Genomic DNA, 25,697 nt, shown 5'->3' with positions numbered 1-25,697 from the left:
CCAAATACACTAAGTTGTGAATCGCCCGGCCCCCATAGAGCAGAGTGTCTGGCCGTACTGCTGTATTGGTGTTTGCTGACACTCGTTAATAAAAAAAAAAAACACAGGTAGGATGTCTACAAAGCACCTTAAAGGCAGACGGCCCATTGTCATTCTTTATGTGATGATCAGCAGCAGACAGAATGACAATGGGCCACGCCACAGTCTGAACGAGATTCGGGAGGCCTGCTGCAGCCTCTAGAGTTCAGAGAGAAGTGTGAGAGGCCCCAAGTGAGAGAACGTTTAAACTCCTGGGGCTTCTCACAGGGGAACAGCACAGCCTGCTGTAATTACCACATTGTCACATGGCCAGCACTGAACAGACCAGTGATCCAGGGGGGGGACAAGCAACCCCCTTTACCCTCCTGCGGACGCCCATATGTGGTGAGTAGTATATCAGCAAATACATTTCATTAAGAAATACAGCTCAAATGCCCGAGCCGAATCGGCTCGGGCAAGGCAGAACAGTGATATCAGCACCCACTTGCCCTTATGCTTGCTCTGTAGCGGGTTAGAGCCATGGATGGCCCCACCAGGCGGCCGATAATTGCAGGATTTCGTGGCCTGGTCCGGTAGCTCAGCTACGGCGCATCCGCCATGTTCGGCAGATAGCTACCCCCCCCCCCAAGCTACCTAATATAAAGACGTGGTGCACTCATCAGTCTCTAAACGTTTTGCGGGCTGTCCGAATATCTTCTGAGTCTGGACTAGATGTTCCAAGTGGCTTACACGTAGTCATTTTCTTAAACCATTTCCAGTTTAGTATCTGTAAAACACGAGGACAAGACATCTGACTGTCCACCTCAATATATTTGATTCCGGAGTACGTGATCAACACTGCCCTGAGCACAATAAGCACAATAAGCCAGTCTTTGTTGTTGAAACTACAAAGTTCTGAACTGGCATTCTTCTAATGCCAGTGGATGTTGGACCACGAAGTTACCTTCTCTATAGACACTTCAGGGCAACAGGACCCCCCCACCCCAGACTTACCATGCATCCGCAAATAACACACTAGACACCAGTGTGAGATTGGGAATAAACTGCTGCAGGTTTATTTTATTACATTACAACGTCATAGTGGGTTATCTTACGGGCAATTCAAGGGCAGGCCGCATTCTCGCAACCTGCCCGCTTGATGAGCCAGGCAGCATCGTGGCGAACCACCATGTTCTGCCCCTTATGGTAAACATAATACTCACGCCCATTGCGGGGCGTACTAGGCAAACCCCTGGTTGCACAGGCCCACAACCGCCCAAAGGACGAATGGGGCGCCGACACGTGTTCCCGGAACCTCCCATGAGGCCCCAGGTCTTAGGCTCTGGCACCCCTATGTGCCCGCTGAGGTCCAGTGCTGAACTTCTCTGCTTCCGGATTGCCCTGTAACTCTGCCTGCAACGAAAATTAAAACATTAAAACGTTCAAACTGTCCTCCACAAGCTGAGACACAGGGTGAGAGGTCGGGAGGGAAAATGTGTGTCCCCCCACGAGGACACTACGACGCGTCCGGTGCGGCAAAGAGGCAGAGAAAATGGCGAGGGGGGCTTAAGTACCCCTCGCCCTGCCTGCCGCACCGGACGTGACCGCCCAGCTCCTCCTAGCTCCCCTCGGGACCCCGCCTGCCCGGGGTAGGAGAGAGGCTAGAGAGGGGCGGGGGGGGGAGCCCTCAATGTCTAAGGGGCCGCCCTCCTGAAGGCCACTGCGTGGCCTCGGCCAGCCGCATTTCCTGGTCAACATTGCAACTGATGGCATTAGGGCTCTAATGATTTTGTAAAAAGATCATCTAATGACAACCCCGTTTTCAGGCTTGTGCAATCTTCAAACTCCTGGAATTTGAGAGTTTGGGGCTTCAAAGGAATGTCACCCATTTCTCCTCAAGTGTGTCTCTATGTGGCATTTGCAGACTGGGATCAGGCCTTCAACAAGGAAGCAGGCAGATGTCAGTATCATAATGGGCAGCACTTGTGGCAAGGAAGACATCATAGACATTCTTATGAGCATTTGTGAGTGCAGTAGAGCACAATCTCTTGCTACCATATGGATCTGAACCCCAAACGTCTCCAAATTGTGCCTACTGGTCGTACTTTTAGACAAACAACTGGATTTCTGATTATTAAAGGGTTCTTCCTGTAAAGGCAACCCAGCAGGAACCTCCCTGGCCTGGATTAGAGTAATTGGTGACAGGCGAGAAGGTTTAAGGTATGTAGACATTGATGTGCCACATTAGAAACGTATACTTTAATTACACTTATGTGCATTAATGAAGCCTGAATCAGAGAAAGAAAGAAAGGAAGAGAGAAAGAGAGAAAGAAAGAAAGAAAGAAAGAAAGAAAGAAAGAAAGAAAGAAAGAAAGAAAGACAGAAAGAAAGAGAGAAACAGTCACTGTATTAGAAAGCAGCTTTGTTTCATAAATTCCTTTGTAGGGACTGATCTGTGGAAGTGATCTGAACCTGACTGTTTGTAACTAGAAAGTGGTATATTTAATGGGAGTGTAGTGTGTAGTTGGAGGTAATTCTTCCTGGAGGAGAAACCCTCTCCAGTTGCACAAGCCCTGTTAGAGCCGCATGCACTAGAGTGTGGGACCATTTCAGTGTTTTGGAATCTACTCTGAATGCGCTCTAGCCTTACCCTTTCATAGGGCATTTGTTGGAAGGGCCATTACACCTCCACAGAATAGGCTGACAAAAGTGACTACACCACAGTGAAAAACGTAATTAAAAAAATATGGCATAGACCATCATTTCAACCCTTACTCTTCCCCTCACCCATTAATGCATCCCAAACCTCACTTGAAACCCACGTGATATCTTAATCCTAATGCTATTTATAATCCTTACCCTAGCCATAATTTCAATTTCTTCCATTTTAATTACTACCATTTTGTTGTTTCAAAACATAGCCAAAATTTAGATTTCTTTAATTGTCTTTGCTACTTTCCATCTTTGCCTAAAATGTGTTCTTTGTCGCATTTCTTCTTTTTAAGATTGCTATTGTGATATTTGTATTTGTTCTTCCATATATTGCTGGCCCATTGCATTTGAGCTGTATTTCTTAATGAAATGTATGTCTTTATGCCCCGTAAAGTCTAGCTATATTTGGATGCAGAAAAGGTTTCATTGGCAGCTTTCAATTGTAAGTTATAAATTTGAGATCTTTATACATCATTCATGAATCCTAAATATTCAAAGACCATGGCATCCTTTGACCTCCCCCTTTTTAAACACTTAGGGGCATATTCTCAAGGAGTTATCGCCTTGTTAGCGGCACTTTTCTGCCGCTAATGCAGTGATATTTTTATTGCTGTATTACCAAGCTGTCGCTAACAGCAGTTAGCGACAGCTTTTTGGCGAGAATGCCCATTAACAAGATCGCGACTTCTGTTAGCGATATTTTTTGCTAATGACATGCAAGGGAGGCATTCCCATGGAAATCTGCTGTTAACCCAACATCTCCATATTCACTAGGGGATTCCAGAGGACAAAACAAATTACTCTAACTGCAACTAGAGGCAATTTTTTAAGACCAGAAAATATCGGTCTTAAAATGGAGATAACCATTGGGGCCTCATTTCAGCAGGTTTTGTTGCTGGAAAGTGCTTCAAGCAATGTTGCTGCGCTGCCCTGCTACAAAATTACAGGGCAGGACTGCGCACCATCAATAAGATAGCGTGCATTCCTGGGCTTCACTCATGAAAAATGTTTCAGCGCTGCAACAAGACAGCGTTGCAACACTTTTCACTACCCCCTTTGTGCAACACCACGCATGCGCCGTATTCACTGGACAGCGCTCCATGACGCAAGTAATGACAGATACGTCTGGAATCCTGACGTATATGTCAGCGATAAAGTCACCCATTGCTGCAGTCGTGTCACAACCATGACGCAAGTCCAGCAATACATGGTGCCAGCCTATCCCGGTGGCACTGCATCACCCTTATGCCTGCCATCAGGTAGGCGTAAGGTACTGATGCAGTGCTGTCCATGAGGGGTGCCCGGGTGTCAGCACAGTTGGATATCCATTGTTTGCATTTGGCTGCTGCAGTGTCATCGTCTGTAAGCGCAAGCATAGTGGTGGTGCTGAGGGAGTTGACGAGACGTACTTCGGTGGCCTTGATCCATTTGCAATGTGTGCGATGATGGCGGTGGCTTATGGTGGGCATGGTGAAGACGTGAGGTCCAGCGAGGCATCCAGGCTCCAGACGCAGGTCTAGCGATGCGTCCAGGCAAAAGTCCAGTGAGGCATTCAGGCTCCAGACGCAGGTCCAGCGAGGCATCCAGGCTCCAGACGCAGGTCCAGCGAGGCATCCAGGCTCCAGACGCAGGTCCAGCGAGGCATCTAGGCTCCAAATGCAGGTCCAGCGAGGCATCCAGGCTCCAGGTGCAGGTCCAGCGAGGCATCAAGGCTCTCATCCTGGTGGGGGGTGTGGCTGCAGCTGCAATGGTGGCAGGCGTGTTTGGGTAGAGCTTTGCGGGAGCCTCCCCAAAACAGGGTGTTCTCTCCGAATGCAATGACTCCTTTCTAAGTACAGACTCAAAGGGACATGGTCCTGGAGCAGCGCTGCTGAATTTGAACTCTCCCGGACTCCGCCACTCAGCTCCCGACTGGAGGGGCCGCCTGATTCAAGATCCCGGTGGGGCTGACTCCAACTACGCGAGCCCGGGGCTTGGCTCCGCCCACTGGGCCGCAGAAGATGGCATAGTGCTGTTGAGCCGACAAAAAACAACTTTGGCTGCTACTTCTGCCCCCGTCTGACTGCACGCACATTAATGTTCAGCGGGATGCGGTCGGGACACCCACTGTGCCGCCCATCCGTTTCTGCCTGTGAGACCCTGGCCCGCTTGCCAGCTTTGACGCAGGAGGTGGACCATGAGTGACGACGCTGCCCAGGTTGTCTGCATCACCGTTGCCCTCACAGCAGGACTGTAGTGAAGAGTCTGCAGCATATGGTGAAAAGTGGCGAATGTCCATACCCCTGGGGTGTGGTCGCTAGCTGATGGACGGCGGGGCGTGACTAGGGCCCCCGCGACACTGCCCGCACAACTCTGGGGTCTGATCTCCCTAGACTTGACTGTCAGCCGTTGCGGTGCCTGAAGAGGTGCGGCAGGGGTGGTCGCTGCCAAGCCGCTCACGCTACCGCTGCCCACGCAGTGCGATTGCGGTGGGTGGCCCCCCCGCCGGCAGGCTGAGAGTCATGGGTATTCGTCCTCCACCACCCGCGCCTACACCTGCCTGTGAGAGGCGTGACGTGGCTGGAGCCCCTGCCGTGTGGCTGACAGGTTGCGGCGGACTGAGGCTCCACCGGCTTACCCACTGATCATTGTAGTGCAGTAAAGAAGGCACAGCACAACAACGCTGCTCGGACCACCGCCACCGTTGCCACCACGGCACGACTCTGGAGAGAGAGCCCTGCACTTGCAGGGCTCCCTGCTAAGCGCCATCGGCCACTACCAGTATTTGCAGGCTCGACCACACTGATAATGAAGGCGGCACTGGCGAGTCTGGAGACAAGCTGAACTCTAACTGTGGCTGTATAGGATACACCAACCTGCTGATGCCTCCATCCATATATTGTGTGATGCCACGTGGAGGTAATTCAACATTGCTCCACTAATTACCTGCGATCTCTGAAGCTGGTGCTCCCCCACAGCTATCACCGTACGCATATTGGGGTCTACTCTTGATGCTCAGCCCGCCGTAACCTGGAGTGGTGGGGTGCCTCGTGCTGAAATTCTGGTGGTCGCTGTATAGTTGTCACAGACACAACACTGTTCTAACGAGCCACTTCTGAAACACCCGGCGCAGACTTCCTAGGGGGTGGCTGAAGGGGGACTTGCTGATGCCCATTGATGGAAACGCCACCGAAGCAGACCAAGTCTGGCCTCCTATTGAGGCGAACAGATGCACCATTGACTGGCAGAACCTGGGCGGTTGCGGGGCGCCGCTGATGACCGAGCTGCGGAGGAGTCATTTGTGCGTGGCGGTAGGGGCCCCACTGCTGAAGCTGTGAGCTGTGGGATGTCTGTTGGTCCTGACCTGTTGGCATCAAGGCGGGACCTGCGGTGAGGGTTGCGCCCTGGAGGTATCACGTTGGGATCTTGTGGACTGCGAACCAATACTGGTATATAGGATCTGCGACTGATGTCAGTTGGCACCCGAGCGCGGACCGGAACGGGAGGAGTCCAGACCCTGCCGCCGCTGTCCAAGCCCAAATTGGACAAGATGGCGAAGCAGGGACTCACAGACCAAACTGCAAACAAGCTGGATGCGGTGATTGCTGCAATGGAATGGTTGGAAGAAACCATCAATCAGACCCGCACCTCCCTGGAATCTAAAATTGACAAAGTGGCCATTGACCTCACTCATCTACATGCGGATCACCAGAAGTTTACGGACCACACTACTATATTGGAAACTACGCTCGTGGACATCAAACCGCAGGTGACTCAGACAGATAAGCAGGTACAAGATTTACTGAATCGTGTGTAGTTCCTGGAAGGCAAAGCTGAGGATGCCGAAGGGCGGGCGCGACGCAACAATGTACGCATAGTAGGCGTGCCGGAACGATGGGAGGGGAAGGAACCTGCTTTGCACATGGAAAATTGGCTTAGAGATCTATTGCCTAAAGGGTCCCTCTCACCGCACTTTGTCATAGAGCGTAAACATAGGGTCCCAGCGAGGCCCCCTCCTACAGGATCGAACCTGCAGCCCTTGCTCCTCCGGATCCTCAATTATCGAGACCGAGACACCATTATACAGTAAACCAGGAAGCTTCAGGATATCCATATTGACAATCACAAAATAATGTTTTTTCCTGACTACACTATCCAGGTGCAGTGTCAGAGGATTTCCTTCAAGGCAGTGAAGAAGTGCCTTCGACAGAAAGACCAGAAATATTTCCTATTATTCCCAGCGCGCTTGCGTGTGGTTGCAAGCGACAAAACGCACTTCTTTAACACATCGGAAGAAGCAGAGTATTGGCTGGACACCTTAACCACTGCGAGACATCGGAACAACGCTGTGACGGCAATGCTGCCGAAGCTGGGAGGCCCCTATTGCTGCCACCGGAGAGAGCGTAGATCAAGAGGGATGAGGACGCCGCCTTCACCAACGGTAGGCCCACACTCAGAACTGATTCTCAGCGGTCAACTTGACGCCCTACAGGCAGTGACGGAGATCAGCGACTCATTGGTAACTGAAGATGCATCCACATCTAGTCAACGAGACCTGTCTAGTGATGACAAGCGGATATATGGCCTGCAGAACTCACAAGATTCCAATGAGCAACCGGATGTCACCCCGCAGACGGCGGACACAATAGCATGAACATAGCAAACTCTTACCTTTGAATGGACAACAAATTGATGTATTGGGGTATGTACGTGGGGAAGTGCTGTTGCTAAAAGTGTAGGTATTTATGGTACATGATACTATGATTCCAACTGTTCACATGAGATTGGGGGTGAAAACATGCCACGTGGCAGGGTGGAGGACCTTCATTTCACGTTTAGCTGCTGCTTTGTGGACACAAATGTACACTACCTGCTCGATGGGTGTTCCTGAGCCTCTATATGCAGACTGCCTTATCTATATTGTATATTGCCTGACAACGGGGAGCCTCTGAGATACTAGACATGCGTATTGTAGACTAACTAAAAGCAGTACGCAGTGCGCCCCCCAGATCGTTTTGACTGTTATCTCCATTGAGAGTTTGGACGATTGCTGGTTGCATTTTCGCCCTTTTGGAATTGTATATGATTATGTTTTTCTGTTGGTTTTATTGTGAAATATCATCTATTATGTGTCGCTCTATACGATGTAACATGCCAAGAGTCAGCGCGCTAGGTAGACTATGCAACACTAGGTAATATATATTGTGCATATCTGCTGGGCTGCTACAGGCACATGGTTGCCTGGTGCGTTATCCGGTCTATCTCTTCATTTAAAATTGGTACATGGAATGTGAGGGGCATGCATTCACCGTCACGTAGATATCAGATATATTCAAACACCATCACATACAAATTTCCTTACTGTAAGAAACTCACTTGGCCAAAACAGAAATTCAACACTTGCACCGCCGCTGGCGTGGCCAACTGTATGCCACTGGGTATTCGGCTTTTGCCCAAGGTGCGCTAATATGGCTGAGGCAGGGGGTTCCGCTCACGATTACACAGTCGCTGGTAGACACGGAGGGCAGGTATGTAGTCATTAGGGGTACACTGGATGGCCGGCAAATTGTTCTTGCATCACTGTACGCTTCTAACACAGAACAGGCTGCTTTCCTTGACAATATATCACATATTCTTGTGCCATGGCATGATGTTCCCATGTTACTGGGGGGCGACTACAATAGCGTGCTCGATGTATCACTTGACCTATCTTTTCCACCCCTTCCTGGTACGGGCACACACCATGCCATGAAGGCGTTGACCAATTGGGCAACACAATGGCACTTGAGGGATGCCTGGAGACCCTGTTACTCCCATGATAGTGTGTATCCCTACTATTCAGGTGCTCACGACTTGCATGTACGGCTGGACTGTTACATGCTTTCGGAGACACTCCTCCCCCACATATCAGCAGTTTATTATTTAGGCAGGCCACACTCTGACCATAACCCACACATACTAGAGATGATATGGGAACAAACCCGCACGCCAATTCCAACCTGGCGGCTGCAACCAGATCTGCTATTAGACGCACCCTTTCGTGACCTACTAGCCGCCAATATCACCCAATATTTTGAAGATAACACTGGCACAGCCACAACACCTCTGGTGGAATCGGACGCATTCAAGGTAGTGATCAGAGGGGATTTGCCTCAGTGCGCAGGCGGGTGTGGGCAGACAGTTGGAAACTGACCTTACATGCCTTTGTAGCTGACCTGCTCCGAAGGGAGGGAGCAGAGCTAGAGGGCAATGCTGAGCCTTTAGAGCACATTAGAGGAGAACACTCCAGGTTACTTGACCGACTCCGCAATTTAAACTATGCAGCACAAGCTGCGCGCACCCACCACATAGGAGAAAAACCTGGTAGATTGCTGTTGTGGTTGATACGGCAGGATGCAGCCAATACGCCCGTGACAACATTACGAAATGCGCAGGGAGTCACGGTACATACCGAAAGCGATATACACCACGCTTTTGAGGAACACTACTCCACTATAAGCAGATCTTGTTTGACAGCTACAGATGTAAATATACAGGTCTTCCTTTCCACCCTGACGCTGCCACAGCTGACAGAGCATCAACAAGGGGAATTTGGCGCTCCACTGCTGTCGGAGGACCTAAGGGATAGTATTTATTCCCTCTCAAACGGTAAAACGCCTGGTCCTGATGGACTTCCGGCTGAATTTTACAAGGCCTACTCAGAAATACTGATACCAGACCTGCTGCGGATATATGCAGCGGCTAGGGAATACTCATCACTCACGCCCAAGCAAAATGAAGCAACACTGATCGCCCTTTTAAAGACGGGTAGAAGCCCTGAACTCCTGGGCTCCTATCACCCACAGGCTCTGTTGAATACCAACTATAAAATCCTTGCCTCCACCCTTGCTAAACGACTTGCCCCGTTTGTGTCGACTCTGGTGCACACAGATCAAAACGGATTTGTTCCCACCAGGAACACCTCCCTAAATATTTGCAGGCTATTTAGGATCCAGAAGTATGCAACAAAGAACTGGCCTCGGTCTGGCTGTCTAGTACTGGATCTAGAGAAGGCCTATAATTCACTGGAGTGGCCCTATCATGCAGCGGTGCTTCGTAAGTACGAATTAGGGGACACTTATTTACAGCTGGTGCAACTACTGTATCAGACCCACAGTAAGCGCTTGCACAGGCGAGCTCCTCTCAGATACGATCAGAGTTAGACGGAGAAACAGGCAGGGATGGCCCTTGTCCCCATTGCTTTTTTCCCTTGCCATGGAGCCTTTGGCAGTTCTCCTCCGAGACAGTGGTGCGGATTGGGGCATCCCCTTGAATAATGGACTTCACAAAGTGTCCCTATATGCGGACGACCTACTATTGTACATAAAAGACCTGCATGCTGTACCGCCGGCGATATCGGCACTGTTCAGTAGGTTTGAGAAGGTGTCAGGTCTTAGGGTAAATTGGGCTAAATCAGGTGCTTACTCTTTGCGCGAAGACGTGGCTGTGACGGATATAATCATTAATGGGATGGCGCTTGACTGGTATCCGACCACATTCAGATATCTGAGCATATATATCTGCAGGTCCCCAATAGACATACTGGAAAGTAATCTGGTTCGCACCATCTACTCAATCAGGTCACAGATACAGTTCTGGAAGTCTCTACCACTTAATGTGATGAGCCGCATCACCTTGACCAAAATGATAGTGCTGCCCAGACTATTGTATTATTTTGCTAATCTTCAGGTATATGTCCCAGTGCGACTTTTTAGGGAACTGGAAGGATTAACCCAAGGTTTGGTTTGGAATGTGGGGCAGCATACAGAAACTCTATGCGCCACCGGAGAGTGGAGGTTTAGCAGTTCCTCATCTGGAGTTATACTACTCAGCTGCACAGCTACAATGGGTCGTAAAGTGGTTGAGCGGTAAATATTTGGAGGACACGGGGACGGAGGCAACAGTATGGACGCAGACTCAGAACTAAGGACTGTTCTACCCGCTGGTGAAAATCCCCTCCCCGACCCAGATACATGTTGAGTTAGCCCACATATGTTATAGGAGAAGTCTTCAACTCATGAGAGACACGCCTCCCTATCCCCGACAATGCCACCTATTGGGACGCTCAGAGGTCGAGATCCTACAATGGACATAGAATTAATGCCCTCGACTGAAGCGGGTGTGGAGACGCTAGGAGACTTATACGCAGATGGTACCTTACTACCTTTTGCGACACTAACGGTAGACAATGGATTACCAGTGGGCAAATTCCTTGAATATGCAGCCATTACACGAACGTTAACACCGGCGTGGGGGGATATGACTAATGAGCCGCCAACACATCAGTTGTTGCAGTACCTGCATGTAATGGGGGAGGGTTCGCATGTGATAAACTGGCTAGTACAAGCCCTGCTTATCCACGTATTCAAGCCATTACAGAGGCTCCGCACATGTTGGACCGAGGACAGGGGCCGTCCCTGGACTGATAAGGAGTGGAAACGCATTCTGGCCGGTGCCACACACATACCACGCAATTCACATTTTAAAGTTATACAAACCTATATATTGCACAGGGCGTATCTTTCACCAGATAAAATCAATAAATATTTTAATATCAATACTTCCGAATGCCCAAGGTGCTGTCTCCTAGGTGCTAACCTCTTACATATGCTATGGTCTTGCCCCCTGCTCTCACCCTATTGGCGAACGATAACAGAAACACTTGCAAAATGCACCAATACTGAGGTACCTATCACATGGGAGGTCTGTATCCTGGGGTTTTACAAAAGATCTAAGGCCAACAAAGTAAGCTCCAGATTTAGCTATCTAGGCCTCATAACAGCAAAATGACTGATAACTAAGAAATGGAAGCACAAGGACCCACCAGAGGCATTATATTGGGTGAAATCCCTAGAGGTTTGGGCACAAACGGAGAGCACCACCCTACACAGGGAAGAAACGGCAGGGTTACGAAAATATCCCATTGCGCAAACCTGGGATGATATGCTCAGAACCCTTACACGCTCTAGTGCTACATTGCGGGCACCTCTGGCGCAACAAGCAGGAACCGATGCCTAACATGACACCTAGATGTAGAAGGCATGCTATAGTCACATGTTGCCTCAATCACAGCTGTTGGGCTAGATACAGACCTCGCATTCCTTGAAGATGATATATGGATGTGGCTCCCGCTACACGATACCCTAGCGTCTATGTAAACGCATATACAACAGGAGAGGCAGCCCAGACGCACTACTTCTGCGATGGCCTAGTCACAATATACTCAAATAGCACGCTACTCACCAGATACATACCTCTTCACACATTTGATATCTCTTTTCTTTTGCTTTACTTGTTTTATTTTTGTATTCATATTTTTGTATTCATTAGATGTGGTTATAATGTTATAAACAGAAATATCTAGTGAATCGATACAACATTTAAATATATCTTGGCATCTGTTTGTTCATGAAGCAGTACATGTAGTGATTTTGAAATGGAGTCACATATTAATAGCACGCTTTGATATACATGGATAAGCTCACACATCAATGACCATTATTTTGAAGAGGCATATTTAATAGACCCATTTCACTCCTCGATTGGAGATGACAGCAAGTGCGGGCCGTTGGTGCCCATGGTGCTTTATATAATCACGAGCAATACTGCACATACAAAATACATCATGACAGTGTATAGGAAATGGTTTGATTTATGTTCGCAGTGGTATAATATATATGCTGTTCTTATCAATGTGACTTGTGTCGATGCTCGAAATATATACAATAAAAAAGATAAAATGCAATAAAAAACATTTTTTTTAAATCCCCCAAAAAATCAAGGCTCTCATCCTGGTCATCCTGGATGTTGGCTGTCTTGCAGTGGTTGTTGATGTGTGCTGCACTTGGCCCTGGCTGCTCCATTCTGCAGTTTTTTTTAATGCCTATTTTCTATTGGGGGTTGTCTGCTAGGCAATTTTTTACATTAGAGAGAAAAAAAACTCACGTTGGGCAGACTAACATGAGTTTTTTGCAGCTAATGAGCCTATTGCTGGTTTTTGCACGCTAACGCCAGAATTCCTAACGTGCTGATGTTAGCAGCAGTTGGGCAGACTAACATGAGTTTTTTGCAGCTAATGAGCCAATTGCTGGTTTTTGCATGCTAACACCAGAATTCCTAACGTGCTGATGTTAGCAGCAGTTTTCGCCACCGTTTCCCGATACTATCGCCTGTTAGCGGTGTGTTGAGAATACGCCGCTAACACAGCGATAGTTTCCAGCGGTACAAGGCGTTAAATTTTTTTTCGCTAACCGAGGTTAGCGATCATTTTTGACATTTCTTGAGGATATCCCCCTTATTGAGGAGTTTCAGATACCTTCATAAAGTAACGCAGTCATCCGCAGATCGCTAATGTGTATTAGCTTATGGGCGCTGATTTACCATAGGTGAGTATGTAACGGGAATTTATATGGTGCCAACTATCCATGGCGAGGCACTGAAGAGGTTTGGTGGAGTAGAAAGCTACTCCATGGAGCCCATTGCTATTTAGTCAAGTTTAAGAGTTTTTAGTTTGCTTCAAGTGGTGCTGAGCAATTTGTGATATTATTCTAATGCCCTTTCTTGAAATATTGTACTCAAGATTCCACATGTGATGTACTTTCATGTACTCAAGATAGTTGGGGGATTGCTCACTATTATTATTCAATCAATCAATCAGTCATTTGTAGACCGCGCTACTCACCTGTGAGGGTCCCAAGGCTCTGTGGGGGTGGGAGGGGGTGCTGCTACTGCTCAAACAACCAGGTATTGTGAAGTCTACTGAAGGTCAGTAGGTCCTGGGTCTGTCGCAAGTGGATGGGGAGGGTGTTCCATGTCTTGGGGGCAAGGTGGGAGAATGATCTGCCATCGGTGGTCGTTTGGTGAATACGTGGAACGGTGGCGAGGTCAGCGGAGTGAAGCTGGTGGTTCGGAGTGTGGAAGGTGAGTTGTTTCTTGAAGTTTGTTGGTCCGGTGTTGTGGTGTGCTTTGTGAGCGTGGATGAGGAGCTCGAAGGTGATCCTCTTGTTAACGGGGAGCCAGTGCAGGTCTCTCAGGTGGGCAGTGATGTGGCTGTGGTGGGGGATGTCGAAGATGAGGTGAGCGGAGGAGATCTGTATGCGTTGGAGTCTTCTCTGGAGTTTGGCTGTGGTTCCCACATAGAGGGCGTTGCCGTAGTCCAGTCTGCTGCTGATGAGGACCTGGGTGACTGTCCTTCTGGTTCCGGTGGGGATCCATCTGTAGATCTTGCGAAGCATGCAGAGGGTCTTGAAGCAAGAGGAGGAGACGGCGATGACTTGCTGGGTCATTGATAGTGTTGAGTCCAGGATGAACCTCAGGTTGTGTGCGTGGTTGGTGGGTGTCGGTGCAGCTCCCAGCATGGCCGGCCACCAGGAGTCGTCCCAGGTGGAGGGGGTGGAGCCGAGGATGAGGACCTCCGTCTTGTCAGAGTTCAGTTTCAGGCGACTGTTTTTCATCCATTCTGCGATGACCTTCCTTCCTTCTTGGAGGTTGGTTTTGGCGGTGGCGGGGTCCTTGGTGAGGGAGAGGATCAGCTGGGTAACGTCGGTGTATGAGATGATGTTAAGGTCGTGCGATCGGACGTTGTTGGCGAGCGGTTCCATGTGGATGTTAAAAAGGGTTGGGCTGAGGGATGATCATTGGGGTATGCCGCAGGTGATCTTGGTGGCTTCGGATCAGATAGGGGAGAGGTGGACTCTCTAAGTTCTGCCGGTGAGGAAGGAGGTTAATATCAACTTGCATAAGATCTAGTTGTCATGAGATATTTTGTCTAGTCGTGCAATGTGTGCATAGTATCTCACTCCATTATTTGTGGAGAGGGATTCAGCTGTAAAGAATAACAAAGTTACATTCAGTCTAGTGAGTATGGACATTTAAAGCTAAAGCATGGATCTGTGTTTGATCGGAATAGCAAATTATTAAAATTTAGGAAGACACATTCATGGTAATGTTGTAGTTCATGGACCTTCTAAAATTTTTATTTGCAACTGACATGGAAGGGTCATGCAGAGAGGTGCTCCTATCTGGTTTTGGGGTGCAGCACCAATTGGCATAATGCAGAAAGAAGTGTGGGAGATAGATGCTCAAAATATGATTGTACTTAGCTGCCATTTCTATATTTATGTTAGCCTCACCTACTCAGTAGCAGTGTTAATCCTTTGGGAGTGCTCGAAAAGAGACTTTTGAGGCAAGGGGCATAGTTATCAATGTTGCAGCTGGTGCAGGGTCCATTGGCACAGCAGCCCACTGTACTCTGATTATTGCTCTATTTTACAATCCAATCATTGGTCAGGGACCCATTTTCCTTGGTTGGGCTCAGGCCTATGGCATTCTTGCTACGCCACCATTTGAGCCTGAGTTCCTAACCTGATTTTCGTTCATGTTTCAGAGGTTTGGGGAAAAGCAAGAGTTGCACAGACCAGAGCCAGCTCCTAGCACAGGCCAAAGTAAAGCCAGAAGACCCCAGTGTCCCTGCCCGCTCCCAGGAGAGGGTCATTCCCTCTGCCCCGCCCCTCCCGGCCATCGACAGCTCTCACTCTGGGAGAGGAGCTAATGCTGATCTCAAAGGTAAGCACACAATGATCCCGCCTGTCCTAATGCCAACTTTTAAGCACACCTTATCATCACATAGGATTTAGAAATTCTGTAATCATCTGAAAAATGGTGAGAAACTGTGCCCACAAAATCTAGTTCACTGAACCAGAACACATCATTGACAAGCTTTGAGCACTCCCTTGTCACCACTTATAACATCACTAGGCACACAATCGACCCACACTTTTAACACAGACGACATCAGTTAGTACTCAGTTTTAACAGAATCTCACCGCTGATAAAATTCAAAGTTTTACCACTGCAGTGGGCGGTTGCCGCCCTACTTCCCCAATAAATGGATGTCGGCTTTTGTTCTTGGGTGACCAGATTCATAATGTTAACACCTTCAGCGCGGCACGAATTCTCGCGCTGTGCTGAAGGTTCTAATGAGCCAACGGGCTCATGATGGAATGGTTCCGTCATGAGCACAGGCCAACCGACGCTCATGACGCAACCGTTCCGTCATGAGCATCGAAGGGGTTAAAATCGGGACAGGCGATAGACATAGAAGTAGGACAAACATTTCGCAGTGACTAGGGTTAGATACATAAAAGGATACATTTGCATCTATCCACACAGAATAAAATAGAAACCATACAGGGTAAATTTTTGAAACATTGTATCATGCAAAACATTTTTTTAACTGTCATTGTCCCTCCTCAGACTCTGATAAAGCTCAGAGGAAGGCCAGCGAACCTTGACCTTGCCCAAGGTCATCTAATGGTGCTGAAACAGTTTTCAGAGTGCGGGTGCCTTCATCAATATTACATCACTGAAGACGGGGATTGTAAATAATTCAAGCAACACATACAAGGCCGGACAGGCCTTTTATACCACCAGGCATTTTCCCTGTAAGCTGGAGCCTTTGGAGGCCAGTTTTGAATGCTCAGGGTGATCCTGGTGCCTCTGTCTCTTTCATATTTACATAGCTGCGCTGAGAAAAAAGGGGAAAACACCTGTCCCGGTAATCTTTAGTCCTGCCCAGTGAAGGAACCTACATGGTAAACTGACCATGGAATGTGTTTCTTAAAGGACGGAAGCCCTCACCCACCCACTGGTGGCATGCTTTATTATCACCCTCTTTCTCATGTGACAAAAGTAAGGCATTGATGTGGCCTTCAAACCTGAGGGATCATGGAAGCTCTTGCAGATGGTGTAACAGTCTGGGTATTCTGTGAGTTGGTGTGGATGTGCTGGAATTGGTAAGGAGAGAGTAAAGATGGAATAAAACTAAAACTAGCCCCTGGAGGACCACATGCATTTTATTTAGGGTCCTCAGTGGGTAAGCCTAAATTAGTATAGGGGAATAAGTCAGCCTCCCTCTATAATTTTCCCTTTCTCCCCAGGGTTAATTGCAGCAGGCACGGGGAGGCTTCAAGTGAGAGAAAGAGAGAAAGGGGCAAAGTACAGAGAAAGTGATCAGTGAGGGAGAAGAGAAAGAGTAGAGAAAGAGAGAGAGAGAGAATGGATGGATAGAAATAGAGGGATTGTGTAGAAATAGAGTGATTGTGTGAGGAAATGAAGGGAGTGGTGCTAGTTTGAGCTTTTTTGCCAGGGTTGCTTTTAGTTGTCCTGTCCTGCCCTGGTCACACAAAGAACAAGTATAGCAAATGAGTCATGCCCATTTAGTGGAAGAGTTGTAAGAGGGGGCATCTTGGTACACACTGTTAGGAATATATCACTAACGCACGGTGGTGAAGCACATCTTTTCCATTGAAATAGCCATAAAAAATAAATCATACTGACATTCAGTTTTACTAATAAAATTATATAGTGCACAAATAATAAGTGTGGAAATAGGTTTTGCACAAATATTTACCATTTGCGCATCAGTTATGTCTTGATTAGTGTTGATCCTATTAAAATCTTTGTTTCCGACACACTTTCAGAATTACAAAAAAAGGGATTTTTTGTGCTTTTCTAACTGCTGATATTTTAATGTTTGTACTGCTAAATGTATATGTTGTGTGTTAGAACTTTTCTTTTCACACTCCCTGTACCCCAGCAAGATTGTCAGATAGTTCAATCTATAAAATCCTGACTGCAAAAAAAGTAAATACCAATCGCCATGTTAAAGGAACAATTTGTTAGAAAACATACTCTGACAAGTGACCTCTGTCTTTGAACGTACTCCAAATGTGATAGGAAAAAAAGAATATTTAAAAGCATCGTTATTTTTTTGACTCCAGTCTGGTTATTTTGGGGGTGCTGCAGCTCCCTGCTACCTATTTCCAGCGCCTATGCTTGTATGCTGATTGACATCCCCTCCCTTAAATCCTGCTGTGCTTCGTGAAAGAAGCAGCACACCAGGAAAGCATTAGAGCAAAGCCTCTCTGTGCAAGCAAAGCCTGGTGGAAACATAAGTACGCATAACATTATTTACTAATGCCCTCCTACGCAAAGAACTCTGGGGCATATGTACAAGGAATTAAGCCCACCAGAACGTCACTTACTTTGATGTTCTGGTGGCCTTAATTCATTCGCCTTATTTGATATTCAGGGATGAGGGTGAGATGTATGGAGATTACTAATAGTGAATACTGAATAGCAATTTTTACAAATCGCTATTTGGTGAACAATATTACCAATGTACAAAAGTAGAAAGTGGCCCATTATCAATTCACATAGGTTCGCAAATAGAGCTATCTCTTGAATATTAATGAAGTAGGTTGCAATTTGTGACCCACTAGGATTTGCTGCTATTTCAGGGATGGTGACCTGCTGAGGTCAACAGACAACCATGTCTGTGATTGCTTTTAAATAAAGTCATCATTTTATTTTTAAATGCATTCAGTTTTCGAAAAAAGGAAAACGGAATGCATTTAAAAATAAAAAATGAAGTTTCATTTTTATTTTGTAGGAATAGGCAGTGGTCCATGGGACTCCTGCCTCCGCCTAAAAAATATTTTAAAATGTGTTTAAAGGGGAAGGGGTCTAAAGAGAATCCCTTCTCATTTGTGAATGGGTTGCCACCAACTTTGAATTGGTGGTAAAGTGGGAATGTTTTGCGACCGCGTTTCTGTCACAAATCATTCATACATCCCATTCTGATTCGGTATTTGGCAGGGGCGCCATAAACACCCCCTTCCAAATATCGAATCGGGATGTATTCACAAGCCTAAATTGTAATTCGGCAACATGTTATTAATACAAACCAAAATGTCTCGATTCTGCGAATTGAGCCGTTTGAGAATGCAAAAATTCTTCGTGCATCTAGCCCTTAATACCCTTCTTTATCTCAACGATCTTTGCCATGACGCAAGCTTCTAGCAGAAGTGTGATTATTCCATATTCCTTAAAGCAAGAGTGGATCACTCCCCACATAAAAACTCTCAGCACGGGTCTGGTGGCTTAGTGGACTAATGCACCTACTACAGGGGCCTGTGTTCAACCTCATGGTCACAGGTTCAAATACCGGCCGGTCCACACAGCCTTTCATTTGTCTGAGGTTAATCACATGAGTACCAATGAGTTGGGTAACAATAAACATCTGTTAATCAGCACCTTGAGACCCATGGGTGATAAGTGCGCTTACAAATACACGTGTTATGTTATGTTATCCTTGTAAATGTGCAAGCTACCCTCTCATCTCCAATATCCGTTTCACCAAAACATTTGAGAGAATACCACAGGATTATACCCTCAGGCTTTCATGGAGCAGCATCATATCATGGCAACCTTGCAAAATTGTGCATGATTGGATGAAAGGGGTGCCTTGGATTCAGTGACGCTTTATGGCTGCTTCTCTTGGCTTAGTTTGGGCATGTGGGGGTAAAGAAGGGTCCTACAAGGTTCGACACGTTTAGTGTGGGCGCAGATGTATGTATCTCAATGAAATCTTTGTTACTTGGAAGCATTTAAAATGGACAGCCTGTATATGGGGCAGTCAGGAGGCGGTTTTCAAACAGGAAGGAGAAAGACACTGGAAATAGCATTTTATGGCAGATAATGACACAGACACGTTGTCTGCAGCCTTTCCCCTTTCATTGAGCCGGAAGATGCTTTCAGAGTTTGCTATGTGTTGATGCTGTAACTTGAACATTAAGAGGGGCTGGCGGTATTGTGCAGCAGGGCAGTGATTTCAAATCTTTCTCATATTGGTTGCCAGGACAGGGCCACGGTGTCCGACAGGAGGAACAACTGGATCCCCTAAAAGACCAGATGCAGAATTACCACCGACTGCAAAGAACCCGGACAGCTCCTCTACAGCGCACCTCAAGGAGCTACGGCAGCAGCACCAGGACACAAGGCCGAGACCGTCCAAAGCCCAAAGCATAATCAATCAATCTGCCGATCTTTCAAAACGATCTATATTACTCAATTGAATGCAATGCTGTGAATTTGCTTCGTTTTCATATTTGTCTAACACGTTATTAAGAAGCGTTGAAAAGTCTGCCTTATCAAGTAAAACATTATAGAGTTTATTTGACAGCTTATAAAAACTAGAATTAGTCCATTTTAAAATATTGAGGAACGTAAATATATGGAATGAATACAAATCCGGTAAACTGTTTCTTTTCAGTGAAACCTTTATCGTCGTGAGCCTGAATAATTTCAAAGCAATTGGAATTTCTGTTTTAGAGCATTTATCAAAGAGCGTATATGATTGGTTGGTTTGGGGGAATATGGGAAACAGTATGCCGAAGTGAGGAAGCTGAAAGTTTAATTGGAGTGTCCTGATCTAGTTATGCCAGACAGTCGTGATGTTGATCTTCTGATATCAGTCTGCACCAAAGCTTCATGAAACAGCCTTCAGAAATAATATAGTTCCTCAAGTGACAGAAATGTGGTTTCAGAAGGGGCAGCATGTTTCAGCCTACTGGTGTGCCTGAGTTATTGGCCATCATCAGGGCAAACGTGTTTTCCTGGGCATAATATGGAATCGCATTAGTGTATATGCAAGGTTGTTGGAAAGCTGCACATCCAAACTACCAAAGTAAACATAATAAAAGAGGTACCCACCCCTTTGGAAGTAGGAGAGTCTATGGAACAAAGTGAATCTGGTGTATTTTCCCAGCCATTCTGGTTCTCAAAAGCAGCCGAACTGTCCATGTGAAACTCTGGAAGAAAGACCAAATACTGGGGTAATTGGGTGCGGTATTGCAGCTCCCCCATTCAGCATCAGGAATACCACACCTGGTTCCCCTAGTAAGTCCTAATTTCTCAGGGATCCACTTGCGACGCCACATTTAATCCCCTCCCATCTCTAGGAGTTACCCATGCCCCAGTATCGCTATATACAGGGCTGGGCGATTCACCTACATTTGATTTGTATTTATTTTTAATTTTTATATAGATCGGGCAAGATCTGAGAGTATCGGAGCGCTTTACATAAGTTAAAACAGAGGCAAACAAAAAGATACAATACATCCTTGGTCAACATGTCAGCTGAACACTGTTGGATTTCATGTAAGCTGTCCGCTGCACATCCTGGTCTTGCCCCTATGGTCCTCCAAATCGACAAGGTGTGTCTCAATCCATATTAAAAGCCTCCCAGCCTCCCCCGCGGTAGTCAGCACCTACCTCTTCCAGTCCTCACCTGTCCCTCCATACATCACACACTCAAAGCCAATGATACCATTTTGTTGTTTTTATTGTGCTTACGTTGAATACAATGAGACTGTCTGTAGGTACTCGTGTCACTGCTTGTGTCAGGATATATCACTGGTGTTTTACAGCACACAAAGATTGTTCATAGGGAAGGAGAGAGAGCTATAGGGTGGCTTTCAAAACAGTAGCGAGCCAAGGGACATCTCACACCCTCCCCCTGGGGACAGCAGAGACCAGAAGGTCGTCTCGGGATGAAAGATCTGCAAGACATTGTACACCCACCACCCCCTTACAACACTACCTCTGCGTGGTTACCATCGTGGACATGGAGTTTGACTTCACAGATCCACTCCCTGATTAGCCTCAAGGCCCACTGGGTTTTAGAGCTGAAGAACAGGTGGGAGGAGGAGGGGAATCCCTAATGGCCAGCCAGAGTGAATGCACATAGGAAGGTGCCTGGATGGTAAGAGAGATTAAGGGCATCTTTGGGGTACCTGTGAAACCCATTGTGATCAGAGAGTTCTGGGACACCCCGAATCACAATGATGGTCAGAGAGCTGAAGAGCACTTTCTTCATCCTACCTATGATGGCCAGGGAGTTGCAGGGCACCTTACCCGCACTCCCCACAATGGCCATGAAACTGCAGGGCACCTTACCCACACTCCCTACGAGGGCCAGAGAGCTCCAGGGCACCTTACCAACCCTCTGCCTGATGGTCATATTGAGGCCAGCCACCTTAGCAGGCACTGATGGTTACAAAGCTGCTGAACACCTTCGGACTACTTAGTGGCCTGAGTGGTCAGAGAGCGTAGGACGCTCCAGCCCTGACACTTGACTAGTCTGGAAATTGTAGCATCTCTTTAGGTGGATGGACAGATAGGGGACTGCTCTGGGAGCCTCATACCCCTCTGGGTCTCTCAGGCTTACAGAGCTGTAGGTCTTCTGAAGGTTATCAGCTCAGGACAAGCAGAGGGTTATAGGGTGACAGTACACCTAGTTGGTAGAGCTGTGGGGGCCTTGGTGGGTGGACGGGGCACACTTATGACAAAGAGAGATCTGCAGGATGCTTGTTTCCCCACTACCATGGAGTTGAGGACATCTTGAATACTCTCTTTCACTTAGAACAAACGGAGAGAGACAGATGGCGCAAGTCAGCTCGCAGAATGGCAGTGAGCATAATGTCTCAGGGTTCTTCCCCAGTTGACAAGCAGAAAGCTGTGGTACGCTTCAGGGGTTTACAGGATGACAATGCTTTGGACCCCCCCTCAACAGGAGTGTTTTTCTAGCGCAGCTTTTTCCTGTCCACGCAACCCAGCCAGTATTGTGCGATGGGTCGCGGGTAGCGGGGGTAGACATAGTCCACTCGCTTCGTGTCCAGGTTCACCCGGTAATACTTATCTGAAAGAGAAGGAAAAGGCACAAGAGAGAATTTAAGGGGTCTGCGGGCATTATGGTATACCTAAAGTCTCACAGGGCATGTATTTACACTGCAAGGGAGCTTCGTATACATAGTAATACAAGGGAGCACTTGAAGTAGTACACACATTGCAGGGGAACACACAGTGAGAACACTCCCTCTACATACTGTCTGTGAAAACTCTATGTACTCTTTATATATAGGGGGCATGTGCTCTGTATGTGTATGGAACACCCTATACAGCGGTAGAACTATGGACACTGGGGATGAGAAGCACTCAGCACACAGAGGGTAGAGACTGCTGTATGTAAGCGACACAACGCAAACAATGCATTATATACACAGTTAATTTTGCCTACACTGCACCTAACTGAGGGGAGGACCCTACTGGAAATGGATAGAGAAAACAACAATATGAATGCTGGAGGAGGAGAAATCGATGACGCAGTCAAGATGGAGCCCTCTTTATCACCAGAGGAGCAGGGACATTCTTGTAAACACAGTGGTGGAAGATGGGCAGAAAATAGATTAGAAAACCTGTTATCATCAGAGGATTTTATTTCGATCACTGTAGATCATAAAAGTTTAAGACATAACAAAGCATCACACATACATAAAAACAAATACATAACAAATATAGTTAAAAGTACACTAGGAAAATGTAAAACCTGTTATTGTTGTGATTAACAATAGTTGCATGAATTAAAAAATATTTTGAAATGCATTCATTTATAACTGAATTGTACAGAGTTTACAAATAAAGTGCCCAATCAACACCACTCAATGGAGGAAGCACTTGCTGCACACTTATGAACAAACATTATGCTATTTATACGTAGTGACCAGAAAGCCTTCTATGTACACACAGAGAATACCGAGTCCCCACTCGTCACAGTAATTATATGTACACTTAGCGCTTGGTATTTCTGTCTCTCTTTAAGTTTAAGTTTAAAATATTTGTTAAGCGCAACGTACACCTGGGCGGTTTCTTGGCGCTAAAGTAGCAGGCAGCCAACTGGGCAAGAGCAGTTGCTAAGGCGTCGACTGGAAAGGCAAGCAGGGCTTACGGTAGAAAGGCCTGAGAAAATAAAAAGGTCTTCAGGGCTTTGCGGAAACTAGAATACTGGGTAAGGGACCTAAGATGAAAAGGGAGAGAGTTCCAAAACATGGGGGCAAGAGTGGAAAATTTCGAGCCGCCCTGTTTTTTTTTCCGGTAGCGAGGGACTGATAAAAGAAGGTGTGCCGAGGAGCGGAGGTCTCTGCCAGGGACATAGGCCTTAATGGCAGAGGATATAAAGAGGGGGGCCAGGCCAGTCCTGGCCTGAAACGCCATGCAGCCTAATTTGAACAGGGCGCGTTCCCGCACAGGGAGCCAGTGGAGGGTTTTCAAGAGGGGGGAGGTATGGTGGAATTTGGGAAGACCGAAGGCAAGGCGAGCAGCCTGGTTCTGCACTAGTTGCAGTTTACGCAGGCTGTACTGAGGGATGCCATTGAACAAGATGTTCCCGTAGTCCAGGCGAGACAGGACCAGTGCGGACATAATTAGTTTAAGTGCAGAGAAAGAAAAAAAACGTGAAATAGAGCGGATAGTGCGGAGAGTAAGAAAGCAAGAAGAAACCACTGAACCAATCTGGGAGTGCATAGTGAGTTTATCGTTTAGCTTGATGCCAAGGGTCTTAACAGAGGGAACAGGGGTAGGAGGAGAACCAAAGGAGGGGGGCCAAAAGAGAGAATTCCAGGGACTGGAGCAACCACCCGTCACCACAAGTTCCGTTTTATCGGGATTGAGTTTAAGGTGGTTGAAATTCATCCAGTCCCTGATGAAAGATAGGATAGATTGGAAGTTAGAGATAGAGTCAGGGGTAGAAGACAGATTGAAGATGAGCTGGAGGTCGTCGGCATAATTATATACCGTGACCTCCAGCTGCTGTAAGGCAAAGATAAGAGGAGCGATGTAAAGATTAAATAGTAAAGGAGAGAGAGAAGAGCCCTGAGGAACACCGCACTGGACCTGACAGGGGGTAGCAGAGAACTCCCCAAGGTGAACCGCCTGGGTCCGGTCCCTCAAAAAGGATGAGAGCCAGATGAGGGCTGAGCCTCCTATGCCCGCCGCCTTGACACGGGAAAGCAAGATCGAGTGATCCACCGTGTCAAAAGCGGCGGACAAGTCAAGGAGGACCAGCGCCTGAGAACTGCCCATGTCCAAGCCCTCTCTGAGGGTGTCTGATACTGACACCACCACTGACTCTGTCGAGTGCTTGGGCCGAAACCCAGCCTGGCACGGAGCCAGCCTCCCATTCTCCTCAGCAAAGGAGCTGAGCGCAGATGTAACATGTCGCTCAAGCACCTTCGCCAGAAACGGGAGAAGGGAGATGGGGCGATAGTTGGCCATCACAGAGGGGTCGGCTCCTGGCTTTTTCAAAATAGGGACGATGGAAGCGGCTTTTAGCAATGAAGTGACAACCCCTCGAGCCAGTGAGTCATTAAGGAAACCCAGAGGAGGCAGAGGGCAGACAGTATAAATCTGCCGTAAGATGTGTGCCGGGCATATATCAGCAGGGGAACCGGATTTAATTTTGGGGAGAAGGGACAGAAAAAGTTCTTCAGGGAGGGGGGGAAAGGAATTGAAATAGGCTGGGGCGGGGGGAGGCAGGGGGTCAACAAAAGAAGAGGACGGGGGGGGGATGTTGGATTTGATTGTCGAAATTTTTTCGACAAAGTAGAGATTCAGCGAATCACAGAGTTTCTGTGAGGGAGGGGGTTTAAGTGAGGTCCGATCGGAGAAAGCCAGATCGTGAGTAATGGCAAAGATCTCCTTAGGTTGGTTCACGGCCGCCAGAATTTTGGCCGAGAAGTAAGTTTTCTTGGCCTCAGTGATGTTTTGCTTATAGGTCCCAAGAAGGTGGACGTAGCGAGTCCTGGAGTCGGGAGAGTAGTCCAGTCTCCATTTACGTTCTGCCCTGCGAACCGTGAGCTTCAGTTCTTTCAGCTCGTTGTTGAACCACCGATTGGCGTCTTTAGGGCGTCTGATCGAGGTATGTCGGAGAGGAGCCAAGCAGTCACTTCCTTCCATGAGCCATGAGTCAATGGCTTCGGCTTGGGCTGCAGAATCCAGTCCCGATATAGGGGGAGAGGAGGCCAGGAGCGAGGCAGAGAGGTCAGCCAGATTGACCTTGCCCCAGTTACGGGCCCAGGAGTGGCAGCACTAACCACAAGGAAGTGGTCATTCCCTCCCCGCCTAGGATGGTGCAAGTGTACTATAAGCAAGGGAGGACTCCTGCTATGAAGTACTTAAATGTCGAGATTACAGTGTGTGTGTGTTGGGGGGAGGTATGGGTCTTTTGTCCCAGTCACTGGACCTGACATGCCTCAAGGATTGCTTCTTTGGTA

At 47.5% G+C, this 25,697-nt stretch overlaps 2 protein-coding genes across 2 annotated transcripts in view; one reads left to right on the top strand and one right to left on the bottom strand.

The window, feature by feature from the left end:
• Window positions 1-19,869, top strand: part of KIF12 (kinesin family member 12) — a 496,125-nt gene extending 476,256 nt beyond the window's left edge. The window contains exons 22-23 of the mRNA XM_086955175.1: window positions 15,134-15,312; window positions 19,448-19,869. Of these exons, the coding sequence (XP_086811301.1) occupies window positions 15,134-15,312; window positions 19,448-19,617 (349 nt within the window). The 3' untranslated portion in view covers window positions 19,618-19,869. The remainder of the gene's footprint in view (window positions 1-15,133; window positions 15,313-19,447) is intronic.
• Window positions 19,870-20,914: 1,045 nt separating this feature from the next.
• The window catches only part of VTN (vitronectin), an 85,072-nt gene continuing 80,289 nt past the window's right edge, over window positions 20,915-25,697 (bottom strand). Inside the window, exon 8 of the mRNA XM_086955174.1 lies at window positions 20,915-22,288. Within this exon, the coding sequence (XP_086811300.1) occupies window positions 22,173-22,288 (116 nt within the window). The 3' untranslated portion in view covers window positions 20,915-22,172. The remainder of the gene's footprint in view (window positions 22,289-25,697) is intronic.

This window comes from Lissotriton vulgaris, chromosome 2_1 (genome assembly GCF_964263255.1).
Source record: "Lissotriton vulgaris chromosome 2_1, aLisVul1.2, whole genome shotgun sequence".
In the NCBI taxonomy this organism is placed as follows: domain Eukaryota; kingdom Metazoa; phylum Chordata; class Amphibia; order Caudata; family Salamandridae; genus Lissotriton; species Lissotriton vulgaris.
Note: the sequence above shows the minus strand (reverse complement) of the source record. Positions and strands in the feature narration are given on the sequence as shown.